This window comes from Odocoileus virginianus, chromosome 29 (assembly GCF_023699985.2).
Source record: "Odocoileus virginianus isolate 20LAN1187 ecotype Illinois chromosome 29, Ovbor_1.2, whole genome shotgun sequence".
In the NCBI taxonomy this organism is placed as follows: Eukaryota; Metazoa; Chordata; class Mammalia; order Artiodactyla; family Cervidae; genus Odocoileus; species Odocoileus virginianus.
In genome coordinates, this window is record NC_069702.1 from 19117407 (window position 1) to 19143824 (window position 26418).

The following is a 26418-nucleotide window of genomic DNA, read 5'->3' on the forward strand; positions in this document are numbered from 1 at the left end:
TAAAAACTTTCTTGATCTTAAAGAAGGAAAACAAGCTAAGATTGATAGCTTTCTTTTTCTGCAAGAGATTCCTTTTACTGTACTGATATATCTCTTAAAATTTTTTTTTTATTGACATATAGTTGATTTACAATGCTGTGTTGGGTTTTCTTTTTGGCCACACCCTGTGGCATGTGGGATCTTCGTTCCCCATCCAGGGATCAAACCTGTACCCCCTGCGCTGGAAGGCAGAGTCCTAACCACTGGACCACCAGGGAAAGTGTTAGTCGCTCAGGCATATCCAACTCTTTGCGACCCCGTGGACTGTAGCCTGCCAAGCTCCTCTGTCCATGGAATTCTCCAGGCAAGAACACCAGAGTGGGTAGCCATTTCATTCTCCAGGGGATCTTGCTGACCCAGGGATTGAACCCGTGTTTCCTGCATTGGTAGGTTTACCCTTTCCCATATATTTCTGATTTTCTTTAAATAGTCAAGTTTTCCCAGGATGTTCCTCCTCATGCCTTCCTTTCTCTGGCTTAGCACCTCTCCTACACTCATGCACCATGGCAGGACTGTAAAGCAGCCCCTACTTGAGAGAGTGCTATCTGAGATGTGGCAGAAGGAAGGTGCACATACACAGCTCTTTCTCTCCTAGGCAGACATACCTGTGCAGAGAGGAAAGCAAAAAAAGTGCTACTGTCATACTGGGGAGGCTGCAAGTTAACGGAAATATCCTAAATCATCATCAGCTAGAGAAAATAAGGGCATATTCACACTCTCACACTCTAAAACATTAGTTAGCAGTTAACAATGAATGTACTAAAATTATATTTATAAAAAACAAATTGTATTTATCAATATGAACAGAAACTCTAGCATATGAATAAAATTAATACAAAATGAGATGTACCAAGGGCTTCAGGTATAGCTGTAGTGTTTTATTTCTTTAAGATCTGCAATAAACATCATATGAGAGTTTAGTTAGCTTTGTGGTTGGTGTGCAGTTATTACATTAGTCTTTATCCTTGCTTATTTTAAATGGATTAAAACAAACCAACTCTGATCCCTCATGCTACACCTTTCTCATCTGGTCCTTCTCCAGTATCCTGCCTCCATCATTCCTCAACTTCTAAGCAACAGGAAATACTCCCCATGGAAAGTTTTTGGTCAGATTCAGGGCCACTCAGAGTTAAAGTCCTCAAAAACTTTTTAAACGCATACAGTGCTATACTCTTTGTGCGCCACAAAATCGCATTTCCTATATCCAGCTTTATTGGTACCAAGAACCACTCAAGAGCCTGTTAATCCTGAGAGCAGGTACAGACTCTGGGCAGTATGCCACGCCAGGGTTCTACCTCTTTCTTTCACTAACTATGTTCAAGTAACTTATCCTCTTTAAGCCTATTTTCTCATCTGCTAAATGGCGATGATAATACCAAGCAAAGTCACTGCGGTCACTAGAGGTAATTAGATAGACGAAAACACCCAGTTCCTTACCACTAATTATATACTCCAGCACAAACATTTAAACACAGCAAGATCACCTTTCCCCCAATTTAGTGACAAATGATAGCAGAGAAGTCCCCAGAGAACAAATCACAAAGACAACCAATTCATTCTTTCAACATCTACTGAGGACTTACTGAGTGCCACATGTTTCTAAGTATATATATTTTTATTTACTTTTTGGCTGCTCGGCATGTGGGATCTCAGTTCCCAGACCAGGGATTGAACCCAGACCCTCTGCAGTGGAAGCGCAAAGTCCCAACCACTGAACCGCCAGGGAAGTGCCACCAGACATTTCTGATTAACGGAGTGATACACCACAGACCTTATCCTCGGAGAACCACAGAAATAAAAGGTCCAGATTTCAAGCAATTCTGTTTAGGAGAAGCTTCAGAAATTAGAATCTACTTTGGAACTTCCGATCATCCAACTTGCCTCTTTCCTCTATACGGAAAACTCCCCTCTACACTGTCTGTCTGCACACAAAGGTAGGCAATGAAGTTAGAACTCAGGGTAACTGGAACTGGGAGGTTAGCAGACTGATGTCTATTTTAGTGTGAGTGTTACTGCACAACATAAAACTACATGGGCCAAATAACTAAACTGTGAAGATTTTATCCATTCTTTCAACATCCTTACTGAGCAACTATCATGCAAAACTAATAAAATGCCTTCAAGATGCTTATTTTTATTTTTTCATTTTTAAGATGCTTATTCTTAAAAGCCAACAATTACAGTCTGATAGGTACTATGGTGCCAAACTGTTGTTGTTGTTCAGTCACCCGGTCGTGTCTAACTCTTTGCAACCCCATGGACTGCAGCATGCCAGGCCTCCCCGTCCCTCAGCATCTTCTGAGGTTTGCCCAAGTTCATGTCCATTGCATTGGTGATGCCAACCAGCCATCTCATCCTCTGATGCTCTCTTCTCCTTCTGCCCTCAATCTTTTCCAGCAGCAGCGACTTTTCCAACGAGTCGACAGTTCGCATCAGATGGTCAAAATACTGGAGCTTCAGCTTCAGCATCAGTCCTTCCAACAAGTATTCAGGGTTGATTTCCCTTAAGATTGACTGGTTTGATCTCCTTGCTGTCCAAGGGACCTGCAGGAGTCTTCTCCAGTACCACATTTCAAAGGCCTCAATTCTTTGGCATTCTGCCTTTTTTAGGGTTCAGGTCTCATAACCATACATCACCACTGGGAAGACCATAGCCTTGATTATATGGACCTTTGTCGGCAGAGTAATGTCTCTGCTTTTCAAAACACTGTCTAGGTCTGTCATAGCTTTCCTGCTAAGAAGCAATCATCTTCTGATTTCATGGCTGTAGTCACCATCTGCAATGATTTCAGAGCCAGAAAGAGGAAATCTGTCATTACTTCCACCTATTCCCCTTCTATTTGCTTGAAGTAATGGGGCCAGACACCATGATCTAGATTTTTAACTAATATTTAATTTTAAGCTGGCTCTTTCACTCTCTCCTTCACCCTCATCAAGAGGCTCTTTAGTTCCTCTTCGCTTTCTGCCAATAGAGCGGTATCATCCACATATCTGAGGTTGTTGATGTTTCTCCTGCCTATCTTGATTCCAGCTTGTAACTCATCCAGCCCGGCATTTCTCATGATGTACTGAGAGGTTAAACAAACAGGGTGACAGCTGACAGCTGACAGCCCAGTCGTACACTTTTCTCAATCCTGAACTAATCAGCTGTTCCATACAGGGTTCTAACTGTTGCTTCTTGACCCGCACACAGGTTTCTCAGGAGACAGGTAAGATGGAGGAGGAAGATGAAATGGAGGAGGGAATGGCAAACCATTCCATCATACTTGCCATGAGAACCTCATGAACTGTATAAAAGGACAAAAAGATACGACATCGAAAGATGAGTCCCCCAGGTTGGAAAGTGTTCAACATGCTACCGGGGAACAGCAGAGAACTACTAACAGCCCCAGAAAGAATGAAACATCTGGGTCAAAGTGGAAATGACGCTCAGCTGTGGATGTATGTGGTGAAGAAAATAAAATCCGATGCTGCAAAGAACAGTACTGCATGGGAACCTGGAATGTTAGGTCCATGAATCAAGGTAAATTGGATGTGGTCAAGCAGGAGATGGTAAGAATAAACACTGGCATCTTCGAAATCAGTGAACTAAAACTGGACAGGAATGGGTGAATTTAATTCAGATGACCATTATATCTATTACTGTGGGCAAGAATCCCATAGAATAAACAGAGTAGCCCTCATAATAAGAGTCTGAAATGCAGTACTCGGGTGCAACCTCAAAAATGACAGAATGACCTTGGTTCATTTCCAAGGCAAGTCATTAAACATCACAGTAATTCAAGTCTATGCCCCAAACACCGATGCTGAAGAAGCTGAAGTTGATTGGTTCTATGAAGACCCAGAAGACCACCTAGAACTAACACCAAAAAATGTCGTATTCATCACTGGGGACTGGAATACAAAAGCAGGAAATCAAGAGGTACCTGGAGTAACTGGCAAGTTACTTCAAGGCAAGTTTGGCCTTGGAGAACAAAATGGTACCAAATTAGAATGTTCTAAGAACAAATTTTTTAAAGCTGCTAGTAGGACTTCCCTGGTGATCCAGTTAAGACTCTGCTTACACTGCAAGGGGGCACGAGTTCAATCCCTGGTCAAGGAACTAGGATCCTGCAGTGCCATGCAGCATGGCCAAAAAATAAGAAAGAAAGAAAGAAAGAAAGCTAATGCTTATCGCCCAAATCTGCCCATTCAAAATTTTCAGGCTTTAAAAGTAATTCGAGAACAGCAATGATAAATTCTTTAACTTCAGTTATAATCCACTTACAGACAATTCACAATTCTACAGTATGAAAAAAACTGCTGTAATAAACCCAAGATTCTACAAACATGTAAATATTTTTAGTACACCAGTCACCTAATGGGTTGTTACAGTTTCAGTAGTATGTATGAGGCTTCCATGGTGGCTCAGCTGTTAAAGAATCCGCCTGAAATGAGGGAGACCTGGGTTCGATCCCTGGGTTGGGAAGATCCCCTGGAGAAGGGAAAGGATACCCACTCCAGTATTCTGACCTGGAGAATTCCGTGGACTGTGTACTCCATGTGGTCGCAAAGAGGGGGACACGACTGAGCGACTTCCACTTTCAGGACAAAAGGGGCTCCCCTGTTGTCTCAGACAGTAAAGAATCTATCTGCAATGCAGGAGACCTGCGTTCAATCCCTGAGTCAGGAAGATCCCCTGAAAGAGGGCAAGGCAACCCACTCCAGTATATCTGTCTGGAGAATCCCATGGACAGAGTAATCTAGTGGGCTACAGTCCATGGGGTCGAAATAAGCTGGACATAACCGAGACACTAACACACACATGACAAAAGGTTATAGAACTAAACAGCAGTACCTGTCTTTCAGGGGACTATGATTATTAATAAATTCTACTACATGCTAGTGGGGGTACTATGCAAGCAGCACTTTATATTACTCTGCGCAGCTCAGTGATAGCATTCTGAAAGCACTCCATTAAGGGCCACAACATTTCTGAAGATCTAATTAAAGAAACTGCCTCATAAATGTTCAGAAGTCTAGATATGGATTTGCTTTACTGTCAAGTGGTTGTTTTAATGAAAAGGTCATAGAATCAATAAAAATAAAACTGTTGTTATATTTATTCATGTCTCCTTTGAAGAAAATGGGCAATAAAAAGGTAATGGGTGATACTTAAGAGTACCACAGCTATTTAAAGAAACTATTTTAAAAGCTTTCCAAAGGGACCACAGGGTGCAAATGATTTACAATATTTGAGAATTTAACATTTTCCAGCCGGAGAATTAAACAACACAAAGGTAATACTGGTGACCTATTATTTCTGTATTAATCCCAGAGGATAAAAAACAAAGGAAAATCAAGTGGCTTGATGGGTCCTAAGAACCAATCACATTCTCTAAATAAGAAATGAAAAAACAGGGTAATCATATTTTGGGGACTATCTAAACAGATAAAATGAAACCTAGGAGAATATGTACATAACAGGTTACAAAGGTTTTCTCTGGGACAAGAGATACTAAGGGAGGGGGGAAAACTTCTTTTTTTTTTTTTAACATATCTATTTCTACAATGAAAGAGTACAGTCTTTTTTAAGTTGATATAATTGATACAAAGCATTATAGTAGTCACAGGTATGCAGTATATTGGGCTTCCCATGGCTCAATGGTAAAGAACAGGCCCACCAATGCAAGAGATGCAGGTTCCATCCCTGAGTCAGGAAGATCCTCTGGAGAAGGGAATGGCAAAAACCCACTCCAGTACTCTTGCCTGGAGAATCCCATGGACAGAGGAGCCTGGTGGGCTACACTCCATGGGGTCACAAGAGTCGGACATGATTTTGTGACTAAACAATGAAGACAACACATTGGTTCAATGTTTGTGTATGCTGGGAAATGAGCACCACAGTGAGTCTTGTTGACATCCATCACAATTAAGAAATTTTTTTTTTTTGTGATGAGACCTTTTAAGATCTACTCTCTTTACAGTCTTCAGGTATACAATACAGTATTATTAACGCTAGTCACTATGTTATATGTTACTTCTTCACAACTTACTTACTTTATAATTGGATATTTGCACCTGCTTGAACATTTCTAACAGTGAGGAATCTACTACTTCTTGGAGCGGTCCACACCATCCATCAGATAGATTCAACAGCTGTGGTATCAGAATTGCTCCTTAAATATCCTTCCTGAAGACCGTTACTAGGAACTACCAAGAGAAGTTTTGCATCTCTGGCTGCTACAAAGGGCCACCAGGGCTCAGAAATTGTAACTCTACATCTATTTTCATGGGTTAAGCAGAAATAATCATTCCCCTTTGAAAGCTGAAGCCTTTAGGAATGAACACTAAGTATCTTCATCTGCATTCAAAAAGAATATATGTGATGCTGTAAGACAAACTTGTCTTCTAAATTAATTAAACTGTAATTAAAGAAATATAAACTATAATCTAATTAACTTCAATGAATCACATCTCACAAAGGAAGGTTATCATTATTCACAAGGGCTAGTAGTTGGGATAGGTCTTTAAAAGCAGCAGAGAGAAAGAACACCGATGTCTTCTAAGTTTCAGAGCAGGAAACCTGACTGGTCCTAGGACAGAGTCCTAGCCCCTTTGAGTGTGCAGGGGAGGGAACGGACAATTACTTCCTTGAATCCACCTACACTGGTGCAAGGTGACCCCCTCTGAATAAATGGAGAAGCTGAGATTCAAAAAGGTTTCACTGCTGGTAGAGTAACTGCTGCTGCTGCTAAGTCACTTCAGTCGTGTCTGACTCTGTGCAACCCCATAGACGGCAGCCCACCAGGCTCCTCCGTCCCTGGGATTCTCCAGGCAAGAACACTGGAGTGGGTTGCCATTTCCTTCTCCAGTGCATGAAAGTGAAAAGTGAAATGAAGTCACTCAGTCGTGTCCGACTCTTCATGACCCCACGGACTGCAGCCTACCAGGCTCCTCCATCCATGGGCGTTTCCAGCCAAGATTACTGGAGTGGAGTGCCACTGCCTTCTCCGCTGGTAGGGTAAAACCAGGACTAAAACCCAGATCAACTGAAGCCCAATGACTGAGCCTATCCAGCTCTGTGGGTAGATGACTTCGGGGAGCACAACTCACTAGGATCACTCAACCCCCCAGATCCTGATATTTTTTTCCCCACAGAAATTTCTAATACTGCTTTTCTCAAAGAGATTTGCACTAAGAAAAGAAATGAGAGATTCTGGTTCACCTGGCAGTACTGTAACTGTTCCAATAAACAGGAATAATAAGTAATTATAGTAACAGAGGGAACAACTGCCAACACTAACTGAGCCTTCACCGTTCCAGGCACTTCTCATTTTACCTCATTCTACTGTCAGTGATCGCGTCTAATCCATGATTTTAAATGCCATCTGTTGCCGTGCTAAATCACTTCAGTTGTGTCTGATGCTGTGCAACCCATGGACTGCAAGCTGCCAGCTTCCTCTGTCCATGGGATTCTCCAGGCAAGAATACTGGAGTGGATTGCCATTTCCTCCTCCAGGGGATCTTTCTGACCCAGGCTTCAAACTCACATCTCTTGTCTCCTGCACTGGCAAGCAGGTTCTTTATCACTTAGTAGTTAGTTCAGTTGCTCAGTCGTGTCCGACTCTTTGCAACCCCATGGACTGCAGCACACCAGGCTTCCCTGTCCATCACCAACTCCTGGAGCTTGCTCAAACTCATGTCCATCGCGTCGGTGATGCCATCCAACCACCTCATACTCTGTCTTTACCGCTAGCACCATCCATATACCCATCTGTTGCCAATGACCCAAGTCCACAGCTTGAACCTGGACCTCTTCCCTGAACTCCAGACTGATTTTTTCTCAACTACCTTCTCCAAATCTCACTTGGATATCTGAAATTCAAACTCCTGTTTCTAGCCCTTAATCCTGCTCCTCCCACAGTCCCATCCCAGCCAAGTGGCAGCTCCATCCTTCCAAGATGCTCAGGCCAAAAGCCTTAGAGTCCTCTTCGGACTCCTCTTGCTCTCACGCTCCACATACCACCAATCCATCAGCAAATGCTGTCAGCCTTTATCTTCAAAACACATCCAGAGTCTAATCACTTCTCACCATCTGCCACTCTGCTCCCAAGCCCTCCAAATCTACTAAATGCACTGATTAATGAATAACCTGAATTACATCTTTTCAATCTTCAAAATAACCCTATGAAACAAGAGCTCTTATTTCCTCCATTTCACAAAGGCACATAAAGGTTAAACATAAACTAAGAAACTATAGTTTACCAATCAGGTCTTTTTCCTTCTTTGGTTCGAAGAGTCAGATCCCCAGAGCCTGATCTTCTGGTCAAAGGGATCTAATTAGCTTAGACTTACGATGACTTGGTCCCAGCCAAGGCCCAGGGCAGGAGTCAGCCAGCCTCTTGGAGAACGGCAGCACAAACACCAATCTTGACCACGAGCTCCTCCCCGGAATCCCACCCAGGTCCCACTGCCAGGATTCCTACTAGCTTTCAAACTACATATGTTAGTCTCTTTTTACCCAGTATCAGCTCCACACTTTTTAGGACTTAAGAAAAGGAGCTTGTTAGAAGGTCACATAATGAACACTGAAAATCAAGTTAAGAAATGAAGCCCTCACGTGCATACCCAGAAGACAAAGAACCCTTTTCTGTATTAAAGAATTCTGTCTTTGAAAAGCAATCCGTGTTTTTGAAAGTGGAGTCCCCTGGGAAGGGGCCGACCAGGTTCCGAAAGGGCCTCTGAGGACACTACTACTGACTTTCCACGTGACGGAGGACCGGATACAGCAAGATAAGGGTGGGCTGGCCGCCACCCTTCTCCTGACCCCTACCTCTACCAAAACCAATAATGAAAACTAAACGCTAATAAATGTGAAAATCAAAAGCTGTATACAAAAACAAGCTTTACTGTAAAAAGAATAGCTTTTGTGTGTGTGTGGAAGAGTTACATGGGATGAGCTTTAAGGATAGAAAATTTAAGAACCACCAGAGAAGGGAGGTCTTTTCAGAGCTAAACACAGGATATCCTTAAAAAGTTTATCTGAGCAAAAGAAAGGCTTAGCTATCTATGTATTTTCAAAACAGGAGTTATATATTAGAATTGGTACTTTTGGGGAGTTGATCTGACTACATATACTTCAAGAATCTAAGTGACTTTATGCATAGGAAAAAAAAATCAGAAAGAATATTCACCAAACTTTTAATGATTACTGCTAGGTGGTAGGAGCAAAAGTGACATTCATTCTCTACACTATACTCTTCTGTAATGTCTGCAGTTCATAACAAGCATGAATTAATTTCCATGGAAAAATTAGGGGGGTGGGAAACACTCCTCTATCCTCACATTAACAGATACAAGTTTCCAAAGAATAAAGTATTCAGCTCTTTAGATACTTGTTAATAAAATTTATTTTATGGTGTTTAACTTCCATTGTTAACTCATTTCTCTAAAACTCACCAGTTTTAGAAATGCTGGGTCAAAGTTCTAATATTACTCTAGAAACACGACAGTTACATCGCATGCTGTGCAAATAAGATAAAATATCACCTTGAGGGAATCTGAAATAGCAAGGATAGCAGTAGTGGGAGAAAACAACGCCAGCCCCTCCCGGGCCCAGTCTGGAAGGCATCGCATCGCCATCAACGAGCACTTGCCGAACGCCGTATGTGCGAGCACCGTGCCAGCCTCTGCTCTCTGCCCTACGGGGCTCTCAGCACGGGGGGAGACAGCACAGACACACGGCAAGGCAGCCTCTGCGACGACGGCAAACACACGGCGCTGCAGAGCAGGGAGGCGGGGACTCGGAAATTCCTGCTTAAACCAAAGTCCTCTGAAAGCAGAAGTCGGTATCACCTGTATATTCCCACAGCCTAGCACGAGAAATACGCTTTAAACGTGGTTTAAGTCAATGGGGACATGGAACCAAGCTGCACTTGGAGAGGAAACAGTATGACATCCCAAGCTGGAGGAGCGGCGGTGGCATGAAAGACTGGCACGACCCAAAGGGGCGTGATCGGTCATTTACCAAAAACAGGGTAAAGCAACAGAGGAACAGAAAGTTGGAAAACCCGACTCACTCAAGTTGAGGAGCTGAAACTATCTTTGAGCCAACAGGAAACCCAAAAGGATTTTGATGGTGCAAAGACAACCCATTTATGTACCTGTCTTCCTTACTTGATTCCTTAAGGGTGGCAACTGCATCTTTAAGAATTTTGGTTTCCTGGCAGCACCTGGCACATGATAGGTATTCAAATAAATGTGGGGAAAAGGAAGGGAAGACTGATTAGCTGAAAACATTATGCATGTGCCATGACATGGAAGGTTCTAGAAGAGTAAGAGACCAGAAATTAAGGCTGGAAGTGTTTTCTAATCCCTCTCATGATATACTCAGGCCCAATACAGTGATTCTCCAAAGGTTCCTCCCCTTGTTTCAAGCTGAATCAACAAAAATCCTCTTGTATTCCACCATGAGTATATCTCCCTGTAGGAATCTGGAGCAAGGGGAGGTTTGGGGGAATAGTAATCAAACCAGGAAATCCTGCCATTCCAGTGCAAGTTGTCTGAGAGCAGTCATGTTTTGTGTCTCGTTCTTGACCTATTTCTGCCCAGGGCCATAGAAGCACAGGGAGAAGTCATCACAGTGAGTTTCAGTACATGTTAGCTCCCCCTTTTCCATACTGACTCCTCACAAGTGCTTTCTGTCTCCAGTCTTATATTTCCTACATTGTGATCAGTGTTTCTACTGGGCTTCATATTTTTCAGTTTTTTTCTACCCCCCAGCTCATGACTAAGTTATTTATTTAAGCCATCTCCTGCCATAAGCAAAAGGACAGAAGATTAACATAATGGTCATCAAGTATAATGGTGGTCACTGGATACAGAGAAGTATACAGGACCTTAAGCTCACCTTCATGGCAAACAGATGGGGAAACAGTGGAAGACTTTATTTTGGGGGGCTCCAAAATCACTGCAGATGGTGACCGCAGCCACGAAATTAAAAGACATTTACTCCTTGGAAGAAAAGTTATGACCAACCTGGACAGCATACTAAAAAGCAGAGACATTACTTTGCCAACAAAGGTCCGTCTAGTCAAGGCTATGGTTTTTCCAGTTGTCATATACAGATGTGAGAGTTGGACTATAAAGAAAGCTGAGCACCAAAGAATTGATGCTTTCAAACTGTGGTGTTGGAGAAAACTCTTGAGAGTCCCTTGGACTGCAAAGAGATCCAACCAGCCCATCCTAAATGAAATCTGTCCTGAATGTTCATTGGAAGGACTGATGTTGAAGCTGAAACTCCATACTTTGGCCACCTGATGCAAAGAACTGACTCATTTGAAAAGAACTTGATACTGGGAAAGACTGAAGGCAGAAGGGGGTGACAGAGGATGAGATGGTTGGATGGCATCACCAACTCAATGGACATGAGTTTCAGTCAGCTCTGGGGGTTGGTGATGGACAGGGAGGTCTGGCGTGCTGCAGTCCATGAGGTCACAAAGAGTTGGACATGAATGAGCGACTGAACTGAACTGAACTGAGACTCACCTTCTTGTTTCCAGGGATCAAAGCTTTTTGTATCTATCTCATTCGATCTTCTCTACTTTGTGAGCATGACAGATCCTACTCCCCCCATTCTTGGAAATGAAAAAGCCTGAATCCCTAGACTGAAGGAACCTAGGAAAAGTGACATAGTTACAGCATCAATAATAAACCACACAGGTGTAAAAAGCGCCTGCGTGCTGTTTCTTGTGGGCAGTCTTGTAACAGTTTCATACTGAGGGTGGAGTCAGCACCCTATAGTTCTCAATGCTGAGAACATTAGAAATAATAATACTTATTAACTGGATATTAAACTAAAGTTTAATAACTATCAAACAACACAAGCTCTCTTCCTAGAAAAGACCATAAAATTAACATAATAGTTTTCATGAGAAAAAAAAAATCAGCTTCAACATTTCCTCATTATTATCTTCCAAAATATACTGTTAGAATATAAGACAACATAAGAGTAAATTACAAGTATTAGTAAGCAATCGACTGTGTTAGCTATTTATAAAAGCACTCTGGCATAAAATATAGTCCAAAGAAATTTACTAAACAAATGTCAGAAAAGCATACAAACAGGATTCCATTGTTAAACTGAATCAATATCTTTATCATTTTGACTTTCAATGAAATGAGTATCTGCTACTTCAAAAAAAATACTACTGATAGGATCAAGGATTTGTCTGCTTAATTCAGATTTTCTAATGGAGAAGATTAAGTTTGAGACATCTTCTTTTCTCTTGGTCTTATTCAAAACACTGCCAAAAATTCTGTACTCTAAGGTAAAACTCCAGCTCCTACGCACTGTCTTTACCAACTTCCACACCACCACAGTCCTTAAACAGAATCTTTAAAAAAAAAAAAAAAAAAACTCAATTAAAAAAAAAAAAAAAGATAATCTCAGGACTTCCCTGGCAGTCCAGTGGTTTGGACTCAGTGTTTCCAATGCAGGGAGTGCAGGTTCTATCCCTGGTTGGGGAACTAAGATCCCAAATGCCACAGAGCAACTAAGCACGTGCAGCAATTAAGACCTGATGCAGCCAAATAAGTAAATAAATAAGAAAAAAATAAAAGAAAATTTCTTTAGACTTCCCTGGTAGTCCAGGGGCTAAGACTTCACACTCCCCCTGCTGGAAGCCTAGGTTTGATCCCGGGGAAGTGGATCTTGCATGCCGCAACTAAGACCCAGCACAGGCAAACACATAAATAATAAAAAACACTCCGAGCTTCCACTGAAGGGGCTGCAGGTTCAATCCCTGGGTGGGGAAGTTCCACAAGCAATGAAAATAAAGTTATTGTTACAGTTCAGTTCCTAGAAGACAATTTGCAAAAGCTGGGGAAGTGGCCACTTGCTTATTGCCTTGTTGTTTACCAGTTTATTTCATTATCTTGCTCTCTTTTGTCAATTTACTTGACTTCTGAGAGGTTTTGGTTCTGTTAATGACGACAGACCTCCTTTAATTCACCTACACTCTTGGTCTGCTCTGTCACCTCCAGTGAGCCAAAGGGATGCTAACAGACCTTGGCTTCTGTATACAGCCTAACTACTCAGAGATCAGTCCATGGACCGGCAGCACCAGCATCACCCAGGAACCTGTTCAAAACTCAGCTTCCATTCCATACTATTCAGCCATTAAAAAAAAAGAGTGAAATCTTGCCACTTGTGATAACATAGATGGACCTAGAGAGTATTACGCTAAGTGAAACAAGGCAAAGACAAATACCGTCTGATTTCACATAGCTAAAAAACAAAACAAATGCAGGAACATAACAAAAACAGAACAGACTCACAGACAGAATAAACAGGCGGTTGCCAGAAGGGAGGAATCTGGAGAAATTAATGAAATAGGTGGGGGAGATTAAGAGGTACCAACTCTCAGTTACAAAATAAATGATGATGAAATGTACAGCATGAGGAATATAACCATTTATACTGTAGTATGTTTGTATGGTGACAGATGTTAACCAGACATATCATGGTGATCATTTTACAATGTACAGAAATATTGAATCACTATGACACCTGTAACTAACATAGTACTGTAGGTAAATTATACTTCCATTTAAAACACTACAGGATTTCACTGGCGGTCCAGTGGTTAAGACTCTGTACTCCCAATGCAGGGGGTATAGGTTGGATCCCTGGTCAGGGAACTAAGATCCTACATGCCACATGGCCTGGCCAGAAAAAGAAAACAAACAAACATGTATACACCGGAAGGAAATGCAGCAAAGTGCAAATAACACTTATCTCTGGCGGGAAGGGGGTCAGTGTGAATTATGGGTGATTGTCAATTTTTACTTTATGCTTTTATGTATTTCTGTTTTCAATGAACATGTACTGCTTGTAAAATTAGAAAACAAATGTTACTAAAAATGAAAAAAAAAGTACCATTCCAGATCTTCTGAATCAGTAACTACATTTTAGCCAGATCTCTGGATTATTTGTTTACACATTCAAGTCTGAGCAGCACAGATATAAAAGGCCACTGGCAAGGGTACTCACCACGACCCACTTAATACACTCTGTAGGAACAAACACTCTAATCAGAATCATACTTTCAGTTAATAGAAGGTTCTTAATTATTACAAAGGCTTTATCTTCAAGCACAAAAAGTCCCTCTATGGCATAAATGAAAAATCTACCTGCCCACTGCCACTCACCCACTACTCTCGGACAAGGTTTGTTGATAGCAAATGAAATACTGATGGAAATATATTCACTTATTTTATACAGGGGGGGTTGGGGGTGGTTAAATATTCATTCCTTGCTTCCCAAGTGGCTCAGGAGTCAAGCATTTGCCTACCAAGGCAGGAGATGCAGGAGACTCAGGTTCGATCCCTGGGTCAGGAAGATCCCCTGAGGAGGAAATGGCAACCCACTTCAGTATTCTTGCCTGGAAAATCCCATGGGCGGAGGGGACTGGAGGGCTATAGTCCACAGGGTCACAACGAGTCGGACATGACTGAGTGAGCACAATCCCTGAGCACAAATGTTCATTAAATGTTCATGCCTTATGAGGTTGCTATCCCCACAATATAGGACATTGTACAGGACATTTGTACCCAGACACAAAAGACAATAACTAACTTGCCATAAATCATTCAGGGAGCCAGAAGCTAAGCCAGACTTGCAGTCACCAAGCTCATCCTGATAAATACTACACTGTCCAGCCAATCCCTGTTACTTAAAGATACTATATTTGAAAATTTTCCTACCTACTAAAATTTATTCATAAATTAATCATTATTTACTGAACTTTCCCACTTTATTTTGACGACGGGTACATACATGAGCAGAACAGCAAAACTTCTGAAAACCCAGTTGCACACATCCCCATTATGAGGTGATGCTCTGCCTTACTTCACCTCTCATATTTTAAACAAGCATTCTTTTCAAAGGCTATTGGCCACTACATTTTCACATTTTGTGCTTTTTGTTGGTGATGTTGCCGTTTAAAATGGCCCCCGTGCTGTCTAGTGTTCGTAAGGCAAGAAAACTACCTGACTTTGGAGCAAGCACATGGGTTAGATAAGCTCCACTAAAGCCTAAGTTATAGCGCCACTGGCAGTGAGCTCAATGTTAGGGAATCAATGATACGTATTAAATAAGACAAACAGAAACATGCAAGACGAGACTATCTATCCATCAGTTGTGACCAGAAGCTCACAGGAAACTTTCCCTTCATCTTCTCTACGGACAATGTTTCCGTATTTGCTAAGATGGTGTTGCAGTGACTTCAGAGACCATAACTGCCCCGACTGTTGTTACAAGCACTAATTTGATGTGTAGTGACAGGAAAAGCACCAAATTATAGAGCATTTTCAGAAACAAGAGATCATCTTCCCCAACTCAAAAACAACAGTTGAAGGTTCCTGACAGGACAACCACAGGACTGGTAATGGTGTTATTTTGCAGCTTACAGACCAAAATAATTGGAATAACACAATGCAAAAATTCAGAAAATGAGTATGACACCACCATGGACAAAGATCTGTGGCGGCTCCATGGGGTGCAGGCAAGATGATTCAAGCGGATAAGGGAAGAAAATACAATCCCATTCATTTATACTCATTTAAACCTCATCTTTAAATTCTAATTTACTTTATAACTTAATAACAGTACACAATGAATTCTACTGGTTACAATAAATTCTATTGGCTATGCCTACCCCAACTCTGACACTCTGTGTGTGTGTGTGTGTGTGTGTGTGTGTGTGTGTGTGTGTGTGTGTGTGTGTGTGTGTGTAGTCAGAGAGTCGTGTCTTAAGCTCTGCAACCTTTTAGACTACAGCCCGCAGGCTCCTCTGTCCATGGGATTCTCCAGGCAAGAACACTGGAGTGGGTTGCCATGCCCTTCTCCAGGGCATCTTCCCAACCCAGGAGTTGAACCTGTATTTCTTGTGTATCCTACACTGCAGGCAGATTCTTCACCCATTGAGCCATCGGGAAAGCCTGCTGATGGTTTATATAACCTAGAAATGTTGAGTGATCACCACCATAGAGGATCAAAGTCAGTGCTTGAAAAGAAAAGAAACTCCAGAGGCACATGTTCAGCAGTGAGGGGCAGGACTGGTGTCTTTGAGGACTCAGATGCACTGGGAACCATCGAGGGAAAGCTGGTTCTACTGCTGTTCTGCCCCCAGCAAGTTGTGATGACCCTCACAAAGACATGCCTCTAGGCATCCATTGATTTACATGACAAATTAATTAGCTGGTAATGACACTGACTAGATGATCGGAGCAAGGAACACTTCTCGCTCCAGAAATTTGACCATTCTGACTCAAAGGAAATAAGATACATTAGCAGTTAAGTAAAACCATTGTTTATTATTGTCTGTAGCCTAAGGGTTAAAGGCATACCCTGACAGAGCAACAGGCTGTCAACAACACCTTTCCAGACTGGGAAGATTCTATGGAATCCTGTAAGGTATCTAGGAGTTAGTGTCATCTTACATAGTTATAAGCTGCATCATAGGCACCTTCAACTCTTAACTACTCAGCAAGGGGAAAAAGAGAGAGAGAAAGGGAAAAAATTAACATAACCAGCGCTGGTAACTTGTCTGCCATTCCACTCACAGAAGGTATTCTGTTCCCTGGGACAGTCTCAGTTCCCCAGTGTCTCTGACAGCATGAATGGTTCCGTTTGAGCCTAGTGTTTGACACAATATATTTTTCATCTACGTCACCTAATCCCAAACCAACTGCTTCCTTCGGTGCTCAAGAGAAGCAGCAATATTTCAGCTCTGAAGGAAAAATGGCTGCATGTGATCTACAGAAAGATGGACTCAGTCTCCAGAGAGGACTGGCTTCCTAAGGGTATTTCAAAGGCATTGTTTTTGGTAAACCTTTTCTTTCCTATTGGGGTATAACCATTTAACAATGCTGTGATAGTTTTAGGTGGACAGCAAAGGGACCCAGCCATATTTATACATGTATCCATTCTCCCCCAAGCTCCCCTCCCACCCACTGAGCAGAGTTCCTCATGCTATAGGGTAGGTCCTTGTTGGTTATCCATTTCAATTACAGCAGTGTGTACATGTCATCCCAAACTCCCTAACTATCCGTTCCTCCCCTCTCCCCCGCCGAAACTGTTTGTTCTCAAGTCTGTGAGTCTCTTTCTGTTTTGTAAGTTCATTTGTATCATTTCTCAGATTCCACATACAAGGAATGTCATAGGATATTGCTCCTTCTCGGATTTACTTCACTCAGTGTGACACTCACAAGGGCAATTTAATACTCAATTTTCACAGTGTATACTGATGGCAGAACCAAACCCCCAAATAAAGTATAGTTATTCTGTTCCAAGGGTGTACTCCTAAACCCATCACCAAGAGGTGGTGTAAACTAAAATTTGCCACCATATACTTTAATGGTATTTCTTACTGATTAAAGTGCTCTCATGTCAGCTGAGACCAGGCAAGGAAGATGGAACAAGCACTGTGGTTCCCATTTCAGAGATGGAGCGCAATAATGGAGAGAGTAAGAGGTGCTGTGTCAAGACAATTTGGTTTCAAATCCCAGGCATACTGTTCAATTTTTCAGAGCCTCAGTTTCCTATCAGTAATATGCAAACAGTGCATACAACCTGAATTGTAGTCAAGTATACCAGTTGCATCTCAATGTTTCCTTTCATCATTACAAGTTCACACACTAACATGACTAAAGCCCAAAGTAGAACAGAGGTCCAAGAGGATATAATTTAGCATCTCTTTAAAGGGTATTCAAAAGATACAGACATTCTGCTGAAGGATTTTTTTGGTTCAAATAAATTTGTGAAATGTTAGTCTATTGAAGATTCACAAAGCATTATGTGTGTGCAAGTGTGTGTATGATATAAAGGATCTGAGAAGGTGTGCAAAAAAAACAACCTGGTTGAATACGAACAGAACATTTTCTCAATGCATTTAGTAATCTTTTTCTGCATAGTTACAATAAACGTCCACAAAGACCTAACGTTCTTCTGAACATACTTTCAGAAACACTGGTTTTAATCATTTAATGCATAGCAAATAGACAACTGTAGTAATTAATATTAATACAAATAATAATAGGTTATAGGACAAAGCACAAGAAACTATCCTTTAAACAAGATCCTTGAATGATTTTTTTGCAGTCTGGTCTCAAATGCAAAAAAAAAATCTATTTAGACCATTAAGGCATTTTTATTCTCAGAAAGATTTCAGAATAAGTCTGTCATAAACAAAGATTCAAAGAAGTGGCTCAGGTCATCTTGCAGAAGACAGTGGATTAAAAAAGGTGAAAGAGCTGTATTATTTTTTGTTACAAAATTGATTTGGATGAGATATCTTCTCCCTAAATAGATTTTCCAAGAATGGTACATATGCCATATTACTACTTGTCATTACTCCTGGTCTTCTGATAACAGTGGAAAGCAAGACTGTGACTTGTAAACTATGAACCATAAAAATGAAGAATCCTTTTTTTTTTTTGAAAACTACAAGAAAGTAGTTATTTTGTCACAAACAACAAGAGAAAGAAAGTCCACTCAGTTATCAACATCTGGCCAATTCTGAGTATTTCTGCAGAGGCCTCACGTGTACTTAAAAACTTGGGGGGAAAAAATGCCAAACTAGATTTCTTAAGAAACTTTGCTGGATGTCAAGATATTGTGATCCTTCTAAAGAATCTGTAAGTGGCTGTTACAGTGGAGACCTAAAAGTGTACACCAATTTTATATTATAACCTAGATCAAGAAAAACATTCCTCACAGGTAACTTTAAAAAGGTAAATTAAAAAAATTAAAACTAAGACTTGCAGTTCGCTAGAAGATGGATTTTCCCTACTTTGTATACAGTACCTCAATTATTGCACGCAAGCACTTCTATGAGAACTTTCATCTTAAACCTCTAAAAGTCAAATAAACAGAAGATTAGGCTTGAAGGATTCTTTTAAAAATTATATTAATATCTGATATTTAATCATCTTGACAAATATAATATATATAAAAAAGAACCTGCTCTAATGCAAAGTTTTAAGTTTGTGAATTAGATGCAGACAACTGTTGGTTAGCACTGCTATCCTAGATGACTTGGGGTAAGAACTGTCTTTTTATAAAAAAGGAAAACGGACGGAATCTAGACCGTTGCTAACCGAGTCCACGAACATTCAGTGAGAGGTTCGGCCACGAAAACACCAGGAGTGGGAAAAGGCGAAGAATAACCATTACTGCCTAAGACACCAAGGCTACCTGAAAAGTCATCCTGACGCTTCAGTCTTTTCATTTTGCGGGACTGGAAGCTTCAGGGACCACTAGATCGCGGCCGCCGACTCCCCAGGTCCAAATTGGCACGAGGCAGTCGCTTACCTGCAGGGCGATGGGGCGCACACCTGCCCGGCGGGCAGCGCCCATCGCTCTTCGCCGCGGACCTGCCCTCCTCCGCCCTTCTTCACCACCACCTCTGTCCCTTCCCACCCACCTGCAAACAACCGAGGGTAGGGACGGGGGAAGGTGAAGATGAGAAGAAAAGGCACCCAGCAATCCGCCGCAGACTACCTCCTCCCACCCCAGAGTCGGTGCAAAGCCACACCGTCTCTCCCATGTCTCGGGTCTCCAGTGCAAGATCTGCGATACCTTCAACATTTTTGGTTTAAAGCATAAGTAACTTCCCCGCTCCCTTCCGCCCCTCACCTTCACGAAAGCAATCGGGGTTGTGGTACCTTCGATATCTAACAGGATCACAGTGACTTCGGCGGGCACCGAAAGCACGACCATTTCCCCACCCCACCGACTGCTACCAAGAGAATCGGCCTACTGGTAGAGAGGGCGGAGGGCGGCGCCGGCAGCGCCCCCAGCAAAGGGCTGGGCTTCTGGTGGCCCCGAAAAAGAGTCCCGGTACGGATAACCGCAGCGCGGCCTGACGCACGAAGCGGAGAGGGCTGGTCCGAGCGTCCGGACGTAAAGAAGTCCGCAGCCCAAGAACCCCGAACTCGCCAGCTGCCCGGGGCGGGAGGCCCAGACCACGTGGGCAGAAAGAGGGGGCGGTCCTCACGAGGTTCCGAGGGGGCGGGGCGAGGCACGGTGCCGACGTCGATTGGCCGCTAGAGGGCCTCGAACCCGATCCGTCAAAATGGGGCCTCGCGTGGGCGGGAACAAAGAAGCGAACGCGGGAGACGGGTGCGCGCTCTCCGCAGACTGGTTGAGCGAGCGGGAGAGGCTCGGGGCACGTGCAGACGGGAGCCCCGCGAGTGGCGCGCCGGGGATGTGAGTGCCCCTTGCCCTCTACGGCACCTAGCCCCCTCCCTCCCCGCCCACTGCTTCGGCTTTGGCATTTTTTACAGTAATCCGACCGGGTCCGCGCCCCTCCTCCCGTTCCTCAGCCAGGGAAAGAGGCCGTTCGGGTCCCGGTCAGCTGGACGGCGTAGCCGATCGGCTAGCACGAGGCCCGCCGCGCCCCCCTCGGCCCGCGCGCCTGGGGCGGCAGCGGAAGAGGCGTCCGCGCCGCGCGGCCGCCCGGAGAGGCCGCCGCGCGCCCGCTTCCTGTTCGGCTGGTTCCAGCCAGCTCGAGGACAAAACACGCGTGCGCGCGGCGGGCGGACGGCCGGCGCGCTTGCCCCCTCAGCCGCCGGCGCCGGGCGCAGTCCGCCTTTTTCTGGAACGGCGCGGCCACGGTGCTAATCGATAGCAGCAGCTCTGCGCTGGGGGAACCGAGGGCGGAAAAAGGCGGGGTTGACGGCTCTTGGCTGGGAGTGGGCTGGACCGGACGCCAGAGACAAAAGGCTCTCAAGGCAAGAGGGACTGTGGCGTTGCTCGGGATTCTGACCCCAGGATTTCTCGCCCCGTCGTTGTTTCTCTTCTGACGCGTCTCTCTTTTCCCAAGCCCGCGTCCCCTCACCCGCGACCTCGCTTCTCAGCGGGAGGCCCGCGATGGAGGTCCCGCCCCGACTCTCCCATGTGCCGCCGCCATTGTTCCCCTCCGCTCCCGCTACTTTAGCCTCCCGCAGCCTCTCCCATTGGCGGCCGCGGGCGCCGCGGCAGCTTGCCCCGCTCCTCCCTTCGCTCGCTCCCAGCTCCGCCCGGCAGGGGGCGCGCCGGGCCCAGCGCCACGTCACCGCCCAGCAGCCCTCCCGATTGGCGGGCGGGGCGGCTATAAAGGGAGGGCGCAGGCGGCGCCCGGATCTCTTCCGCCGCCATTTTAAATCCAGCTCCATACAACGCTCCGCCGCCGCTGCTGCCGCGACTCGGTCTGCGCGCCAGCACCCCCCGGCCGACCATTCCGCCGCTATGGAAGACATGAACGAGTACAGCAACATAGAGGAATTCGCAGAGGGATCCAAGATCAACGCGAGCAAGAACCAGCAGGATGACGGGTACCGCACGCTTCTCGCCTCTCCCCTCCCCTCCCTTCCCCCAGCGCGCCGCACGCGCCCTTCGTCCCTCGGGAGCCGCGCGCTACCCTTTCCCACCTCACCCCCCCATTGTTGGCCCAAGTCGATTCTCCCGCGTGCCCGCTGGACCTCACTAGGGCGAAGGAAAGAGGAAAATAGGAGACGTAGGGGGGTGACTGGAGAGCCCCGCGGAAGGTGGGGGAAGGGCAGAGGGTTTGGAGGCGGAGGGCGGCGGCGTCTGGGGCCAGAGTGCGCAGGCGCCGCGTGGGGCCTGGGGGGGAGGGGCCGGGCCGGCCGCGCCGCACGCTGCGGTGCTGCAGCCTTATCATTTTATCTGTTAGGGCTCTGGGCAGTTTTTCTGGGGAGGATGTAGGGGGACCCTTGGTTTGGGAACCTGTAGGCGTCTTGTGCCCAGATCCCTTGTATACGTGATGATGAGTTCTTCAGGTAGAACGTTGACTTGACAGCTGAGGAAGACGGTGAACCTGAGTAGCGGGCGTTCAGTTTAGAAAGTTGCATTTTCCTAGTTCGGAACGGTCTTTAAACGTGTTTCGTTGGCCTCGTTTAAACTTTGCCTTGTGCTGTGTGGAGAGCAAAGATTTGGATAAGTGACCTCGATGAAACTGGGGGCTTTTTGTGGTCTTTGGTTCCTGTGTGTTTGTAAACAGGTGGAGTTACTTGTACATGGGTATGAATTTCCCTGTGCTTATAGTTTGTAGCAAACGTCACCTTAGAATTTAACCGTTTTCGCTACTGCTGTTTGTAAGTAAACAACTTTTATTTCTAGTAAAATGTTTATTGGAGGCTTGAGCTGGGATACAAGCAAGAAAGATCTGACTGAATATTTGTCTCGATTTGGAGAAGTTGTGGACTGCACGATTAAAACAGATCCTGTTACTGGAAGATCACGAGGATTTGGATTTGTGCTTTTCAAGGATGCTGCTAGTGTTGATAAGGTATGAACCTGTTCGCATCGTGCTTTTTGTGTGCGTTTTGCAAATCGTTCGGCGGGTTGGTTGTAAGTTGTCAGATCACATAAATCTGTCTTCTAGGTTTTGGAACTGAAAGAACACAAACTGGATGGCAAATTGATAGACCCTAAACGGGCCAAAGCTTTAAAGGGGAAGGAACCCCCAAAAAAGGTTTTCGTGGGTGGATTGAGCCCAGATACTTCGGAGGAACAAATTAAAGAATATTTTGGAGCCTTTGGAGAGGTGGGGTGTGCTTTTGTTTGTGTATTTTCATTCGATACGTTTATATAACGTTTTGTCCCTATCCCAGTTCTTACAAAGAGTTCGGTCAGGGTGGAATTAAATTATTGCTCAAGTCCCTCCCTTATCACTTATTTTTTGTGTGTTACAATGGAAACTAGTGTTTAAATTAATGTAATTTTAAATTATTGATGGAAATTAATTTATTTCAGCAAAAAGGTGGATGCTTTGGTGTCGTCCGGACTGGAGTGGCATGTGGGGTACAAAATGCTGTTGAGGTTTTCCTTTCCCTTCTAAATAAATGCTTTGTAGATAAGCCAGGTTACTCTAGTTTGATGATGATAATGAAACAGTTTATACAGAAGGCAGTTCATGAGAATAACATACTTTGTTGAAGCTTGTGAATGATTTGTGTCATTCTAAAACATTTTGGTAGCTTTTTACCTTTACTGGGTGATCTTGAGTGTGCATCTTAATTTCAGATTGAAAATATTGAACTTCCTATGGATACAAAAACAAATGAAAGAAGAGGATTTTGCTTTATTACATATACAGACGAGGAGCCAGTAAAGAAATTGTTAGAAAGCAGATACCATCAAATTGGTTCTGGGAAGGTAAAGCCATTTGGATTCTATTTAGTGAACAGTGGGCTGGGTTGGTTTGTTTTTTAAGGGAAATTTCTCAACCTGTTTTGAGAAGGAAAAAAATGGCTTGACGTTAGAACAGTGGTAACAATTTTGTTTTCTTTTTACCTTTTGTTTATAGTGTGAAATCAAAGTTGCACAACCCAAAGAGGTATATAGACAGCAACAGCAGCAACAAAAGGGAGGGAGAGGTGCTGCAGCTGGTGGGCGAGGAGGCACTAGGGGTCGTGGCCGAGGTGAGACTTACTTCCAGGGAAGTGACGCACTGGTTTAAGCTATCAACCGCTAAACATGAATAAGCCCATAGGAGAATAAAGCCAAATTTAAAACTGTTACAGCATGCAAAGTGCTCATTTTAGTCCACGGGGTTTTGTTTTATGGGTTTCACTTCTTCAAAGAATAGTCACTCTGACAGTGTCAGTACTGATGGGCAAATAATACCATTGAATGTAATTAAGATTACATGATACAGCTTGGCATGATAGGTTTTTTATGGCAGGAGTCCTTGTTCTAAACACACTTGCTGTCTTGGGCCCCCCCCCCCCCCCTTTAGATTTAGGAAGCCTGATACTGGCACAATTGGACTTTCTACACCCGCCCCCCCTTTTTTTATGACAACTGTAGTGATATTTTCTTGACCAGATAGCACTGTAGGTGTCCATTCTTTTTTAAGATTTGCAAAGTGAGGGACAGGAATGCATCATTTTATGTTAGGATTGGGGATCAGAAGTTGTTTCCTAACAATCATTGTGCATTGTTTCAGGTCAGGGCCAAAACTGGAACCAAGGATTTAATAACTATTATGATCAAGGATATGGAAATTACAATAGTGCCTATGGTGGTGATCAAAACTATAGTGGCTATGGCGGCTATGATTATACTGGGTATAACTATGGGAACTATGGATATGGACAGGGATATGCAGACTACAGTGGTAAGAATATTTACTTAACTTCATAAACCAATGGTACTAAGATTCATCTCAGTTCTGAGATTGTGTGTGTTCTATTTATAGAAGTGTTTAGAGTTAAATTTTTGAGATGTAATAGTCTTGGGGTTATACTGATTTAGTGATTGGTTATTATGAGCATTCTAGAATGTGGTATGTGCCTAATTTATAACGACTTAAAATATCTAATTCTATTTGGCATGCAGAATTTTGCATATCTAATAGCTTTTAAATATATAGAAAAACCATATCATTAAAGGCTAAGTATAATTTTTTGTCTTTTCAATATAGGCCAACAGAGCACTTATGGCAAGGCATCTCGAGGGGGTGGCAATCACCAAAATAATTACCAGCCATATTAAAAGGGACGCTGGAGAAAACAGGTGTGTATAAGAGTTCAAGAAACCAGTGGAAATGTCTAATTTAATTTAAAGATCAATAGACAAATGAAAATGAGTAAAAACAAAATACCACGTAGCGTGTTTTTACTAAATTGTTAAATTTTCACTTGCTTTATGAGCCTGTTTTGCCTAAAGTGTCTATAGATCTTTAACTTTAAGGTTTATCTCACTCTCTTTAGTAACACAGAAAAACTTAAGAGTTTTTCTGTTTGCTCTGTGTGCCAGGTGGTCTAGAGGAGTAATTAAACTTTTTTAGAACTATTAACAGGTAAAGTACTGAAATGGGTACAACTTAAGGAAAACAAGAATGTTGTCTTCTAACTCTGACATTATACCTTGTTTGTACCCGCCAGCGGGAACTTCATTGCAGGCCGTGTGTCACCCTGACCACGTCTATCTCTGGGGGTCGCACGTTGCGGGCAGAGCGCAAGGCATACACCAGAAAACGCTGTCCTGTGGTATGGTCTCTTCCAACTTCATGTACCAGCGTAAAGATTAAAGTGGAAAACTTCAGACTTTGGCTTCTTTTTTAATCTTTTTGAAGATTAAGTGTCTAAACTTAACTTAAATGGTTTTTTACAGGAGTTAAAGTACATAAATGCCTTTTTACAGCTTAATCATTTTGGTCTTCTGTTTAGTGTTGTATTTCAATTGTGGAGCCTCATTTTAAGTGTTCATTCTTTAAGATTTAATGCTTGCTTTTTCTTTTTATAGCTAATAGTGAAATCTACAAACCAAAACAAGAACTTTAAAATCTGGGATTTAAATTAAAGATCATATGCACATAGCAATTTGTTGCCTTGCAATACAAGCATGTTAGAAATTCATGTTGGTAATAGAGTTTTACATGGCTTACTAGAGACACTTCTAGTAAACCTTGCATCTAGCACAGTTCAACCTGTGAATATGAGAAGATTATGTTCCCTGATTTTCTAAGTAAATTTTAACATCATTTGGGAACTTCATGGTGAGATGATGATGATTACAATTACCCAAACTGCATTTTGCCATTGAATTTGCATGTGATCTTTAATTATTCAAGAAAAGAATAAAGTGAGAACTTAATTCATGAAAGTGGACCTTAGAAAGCTTGCCGGAGTTGCACAAGTCTAATTGCCATTTTGTTTTTGTTTTTAGGAAGAGATTGCTAACGTAACCATCTTGCAGGAGGACATTGAAGATTGGTCTTCTGTTGATCTAAGATGATTATTTTGTAAAAGACTTTGTAGTGTACAAGACACAATTTGTGTCCAACTGTATATAGCCGCCAATTAGTTTTCTTTGTTTTTACTTTGTCTTTTGCTATCTGTGTTATGACTCTGTGGATTTGTGTTTATACAAACTTTATTTGTATGATTACATGTTAAACCTCAAATAAATGCTTCCTTATGTGATTGTTTTTCTGCGTCAGGTACTAAATAGCTCTGTAAAAGTGTAATTTTAAATAAGCAATAATTAACGCACAGTTTATTTTGTTAGGGAGTCTTGCTCCATAGGAAGAGGAGAAAACTGTGGTCCTTTATGAATAGCCAGCTACAGTGTCTGCTCTGTTCCCCTTTTTTGTTAGATGTATTCTATGCTCTTAAGACTTCATTTTTGTCTCTAACTGAGGCTCCCATCATAACCTTTAATGTTGTTTTCCTCTCTGCCTATCTGGAGACATTGTCATGACAGTTTCTGTAGCATAGTTACACTGTTGTGATTAGTGGGAGCTTTCTAGTAGACCATGAGTCTTTGGGTATATTTTGAAAAATAAATGTTTAATGGCACAAAGCATGCTGGTAGCTCCTTTTATG

General features: G+C 43.0%; 2 protein-coding genes across 6 annotated transcripts in view; one reads left to right on the plus strand and one right to left on the minus strand.

The window, feature by feature from the left end:
- ENOPH1 (enolase-phosphatase 1) overlaps positions 1 to 20340 on the minus strand; it is a 35759-nt gene extending 15419 nt beyond the window's left edge. The window contains exon 1 of the mRNA XM_020892826.2: positions 19721 to 20340. Within this exon, the coding sequence (XP_020748485.2) occupies positions 19721 to 19804 (84 nt within the window). The 5' untranslated portion in view covers positions 19805 to 20340. The remainder of the gene's footprint in view (positions 1 to 19720) is intronic.
- A 262-nt stretch (positions 20341 to 20602) lies between these two features.
- On the plus strand, positions 20603 to 26021 carry HNRNPDL (heterogeneous nuclear ribonucleoprotein D like). Of its 5 annotated transcripts, none has more exons than XR_011484578.1 (8): positions 20627 to 21399; positions 22205 to 22373; positions 22470 to 22631; positions 23111 to 23242; positions 23394 to 23508; positions 24036 to 24206; positions 24513 to 25080; positions 25760 to 26021. XR_011484578.1 is itself a non-coding variant. In XM_070458243.1 (8 exons), the coding sequence occupies exons 1-7, from the start codon at positions 20957 to 20959 to the stop codon at positions 24581 to 24583; spliced, it is 1263 nt and encodes a 420-aa protein (XP_070314344.1). In that variant the 5' UTR covers positions 20627 to 20956; the 3' UTR covers positions 24584 to 24604; positions 24976 to 26021. The 5 variants fall into 5 exon arrangements, 4 of the variants coding, with proteins under 4 accessions (XP_070314346.1, XP_070314344.1, XP_070314345.1 ...); XM_070458243.1 differs by having other exon boundaries at positions 24513 to 24604; positions 24976 to 26021; XM_070458244.1 differs by having other exon boundaries at positions 24513 to 24604.
- Positions 26022 to 26418: the final 397 nt, after the last annotated feature.

What these genes read in the sequence shown, in the direction of transcription:
- HNRNPDL (XM_070458242.1), top strand. Translation starts at nt 20,957, where the DNA reads ATGGAGGTCCCGCCCCGACTCTCCCATGTGCCGCCGCCATTGTTCCCC. An exon ending in ATGCTGCTAGTGTTGATAAG is followed by an intron (nt 22,374 to 22,469) that starts GTATGAACCTGT and finishes TCTGTCTTCTAG; the next exon opens with GTTTTGGAACTGAAAGAACA. An exon ending in GGGATATGCAGACTACAGTG is followed by an intron (nt 24,207 to 24,512) that starts GTAAGAATATTT and finishes TTTTCAATATAG; the next exon opens with GCCAACAGAGCACTTATGGC.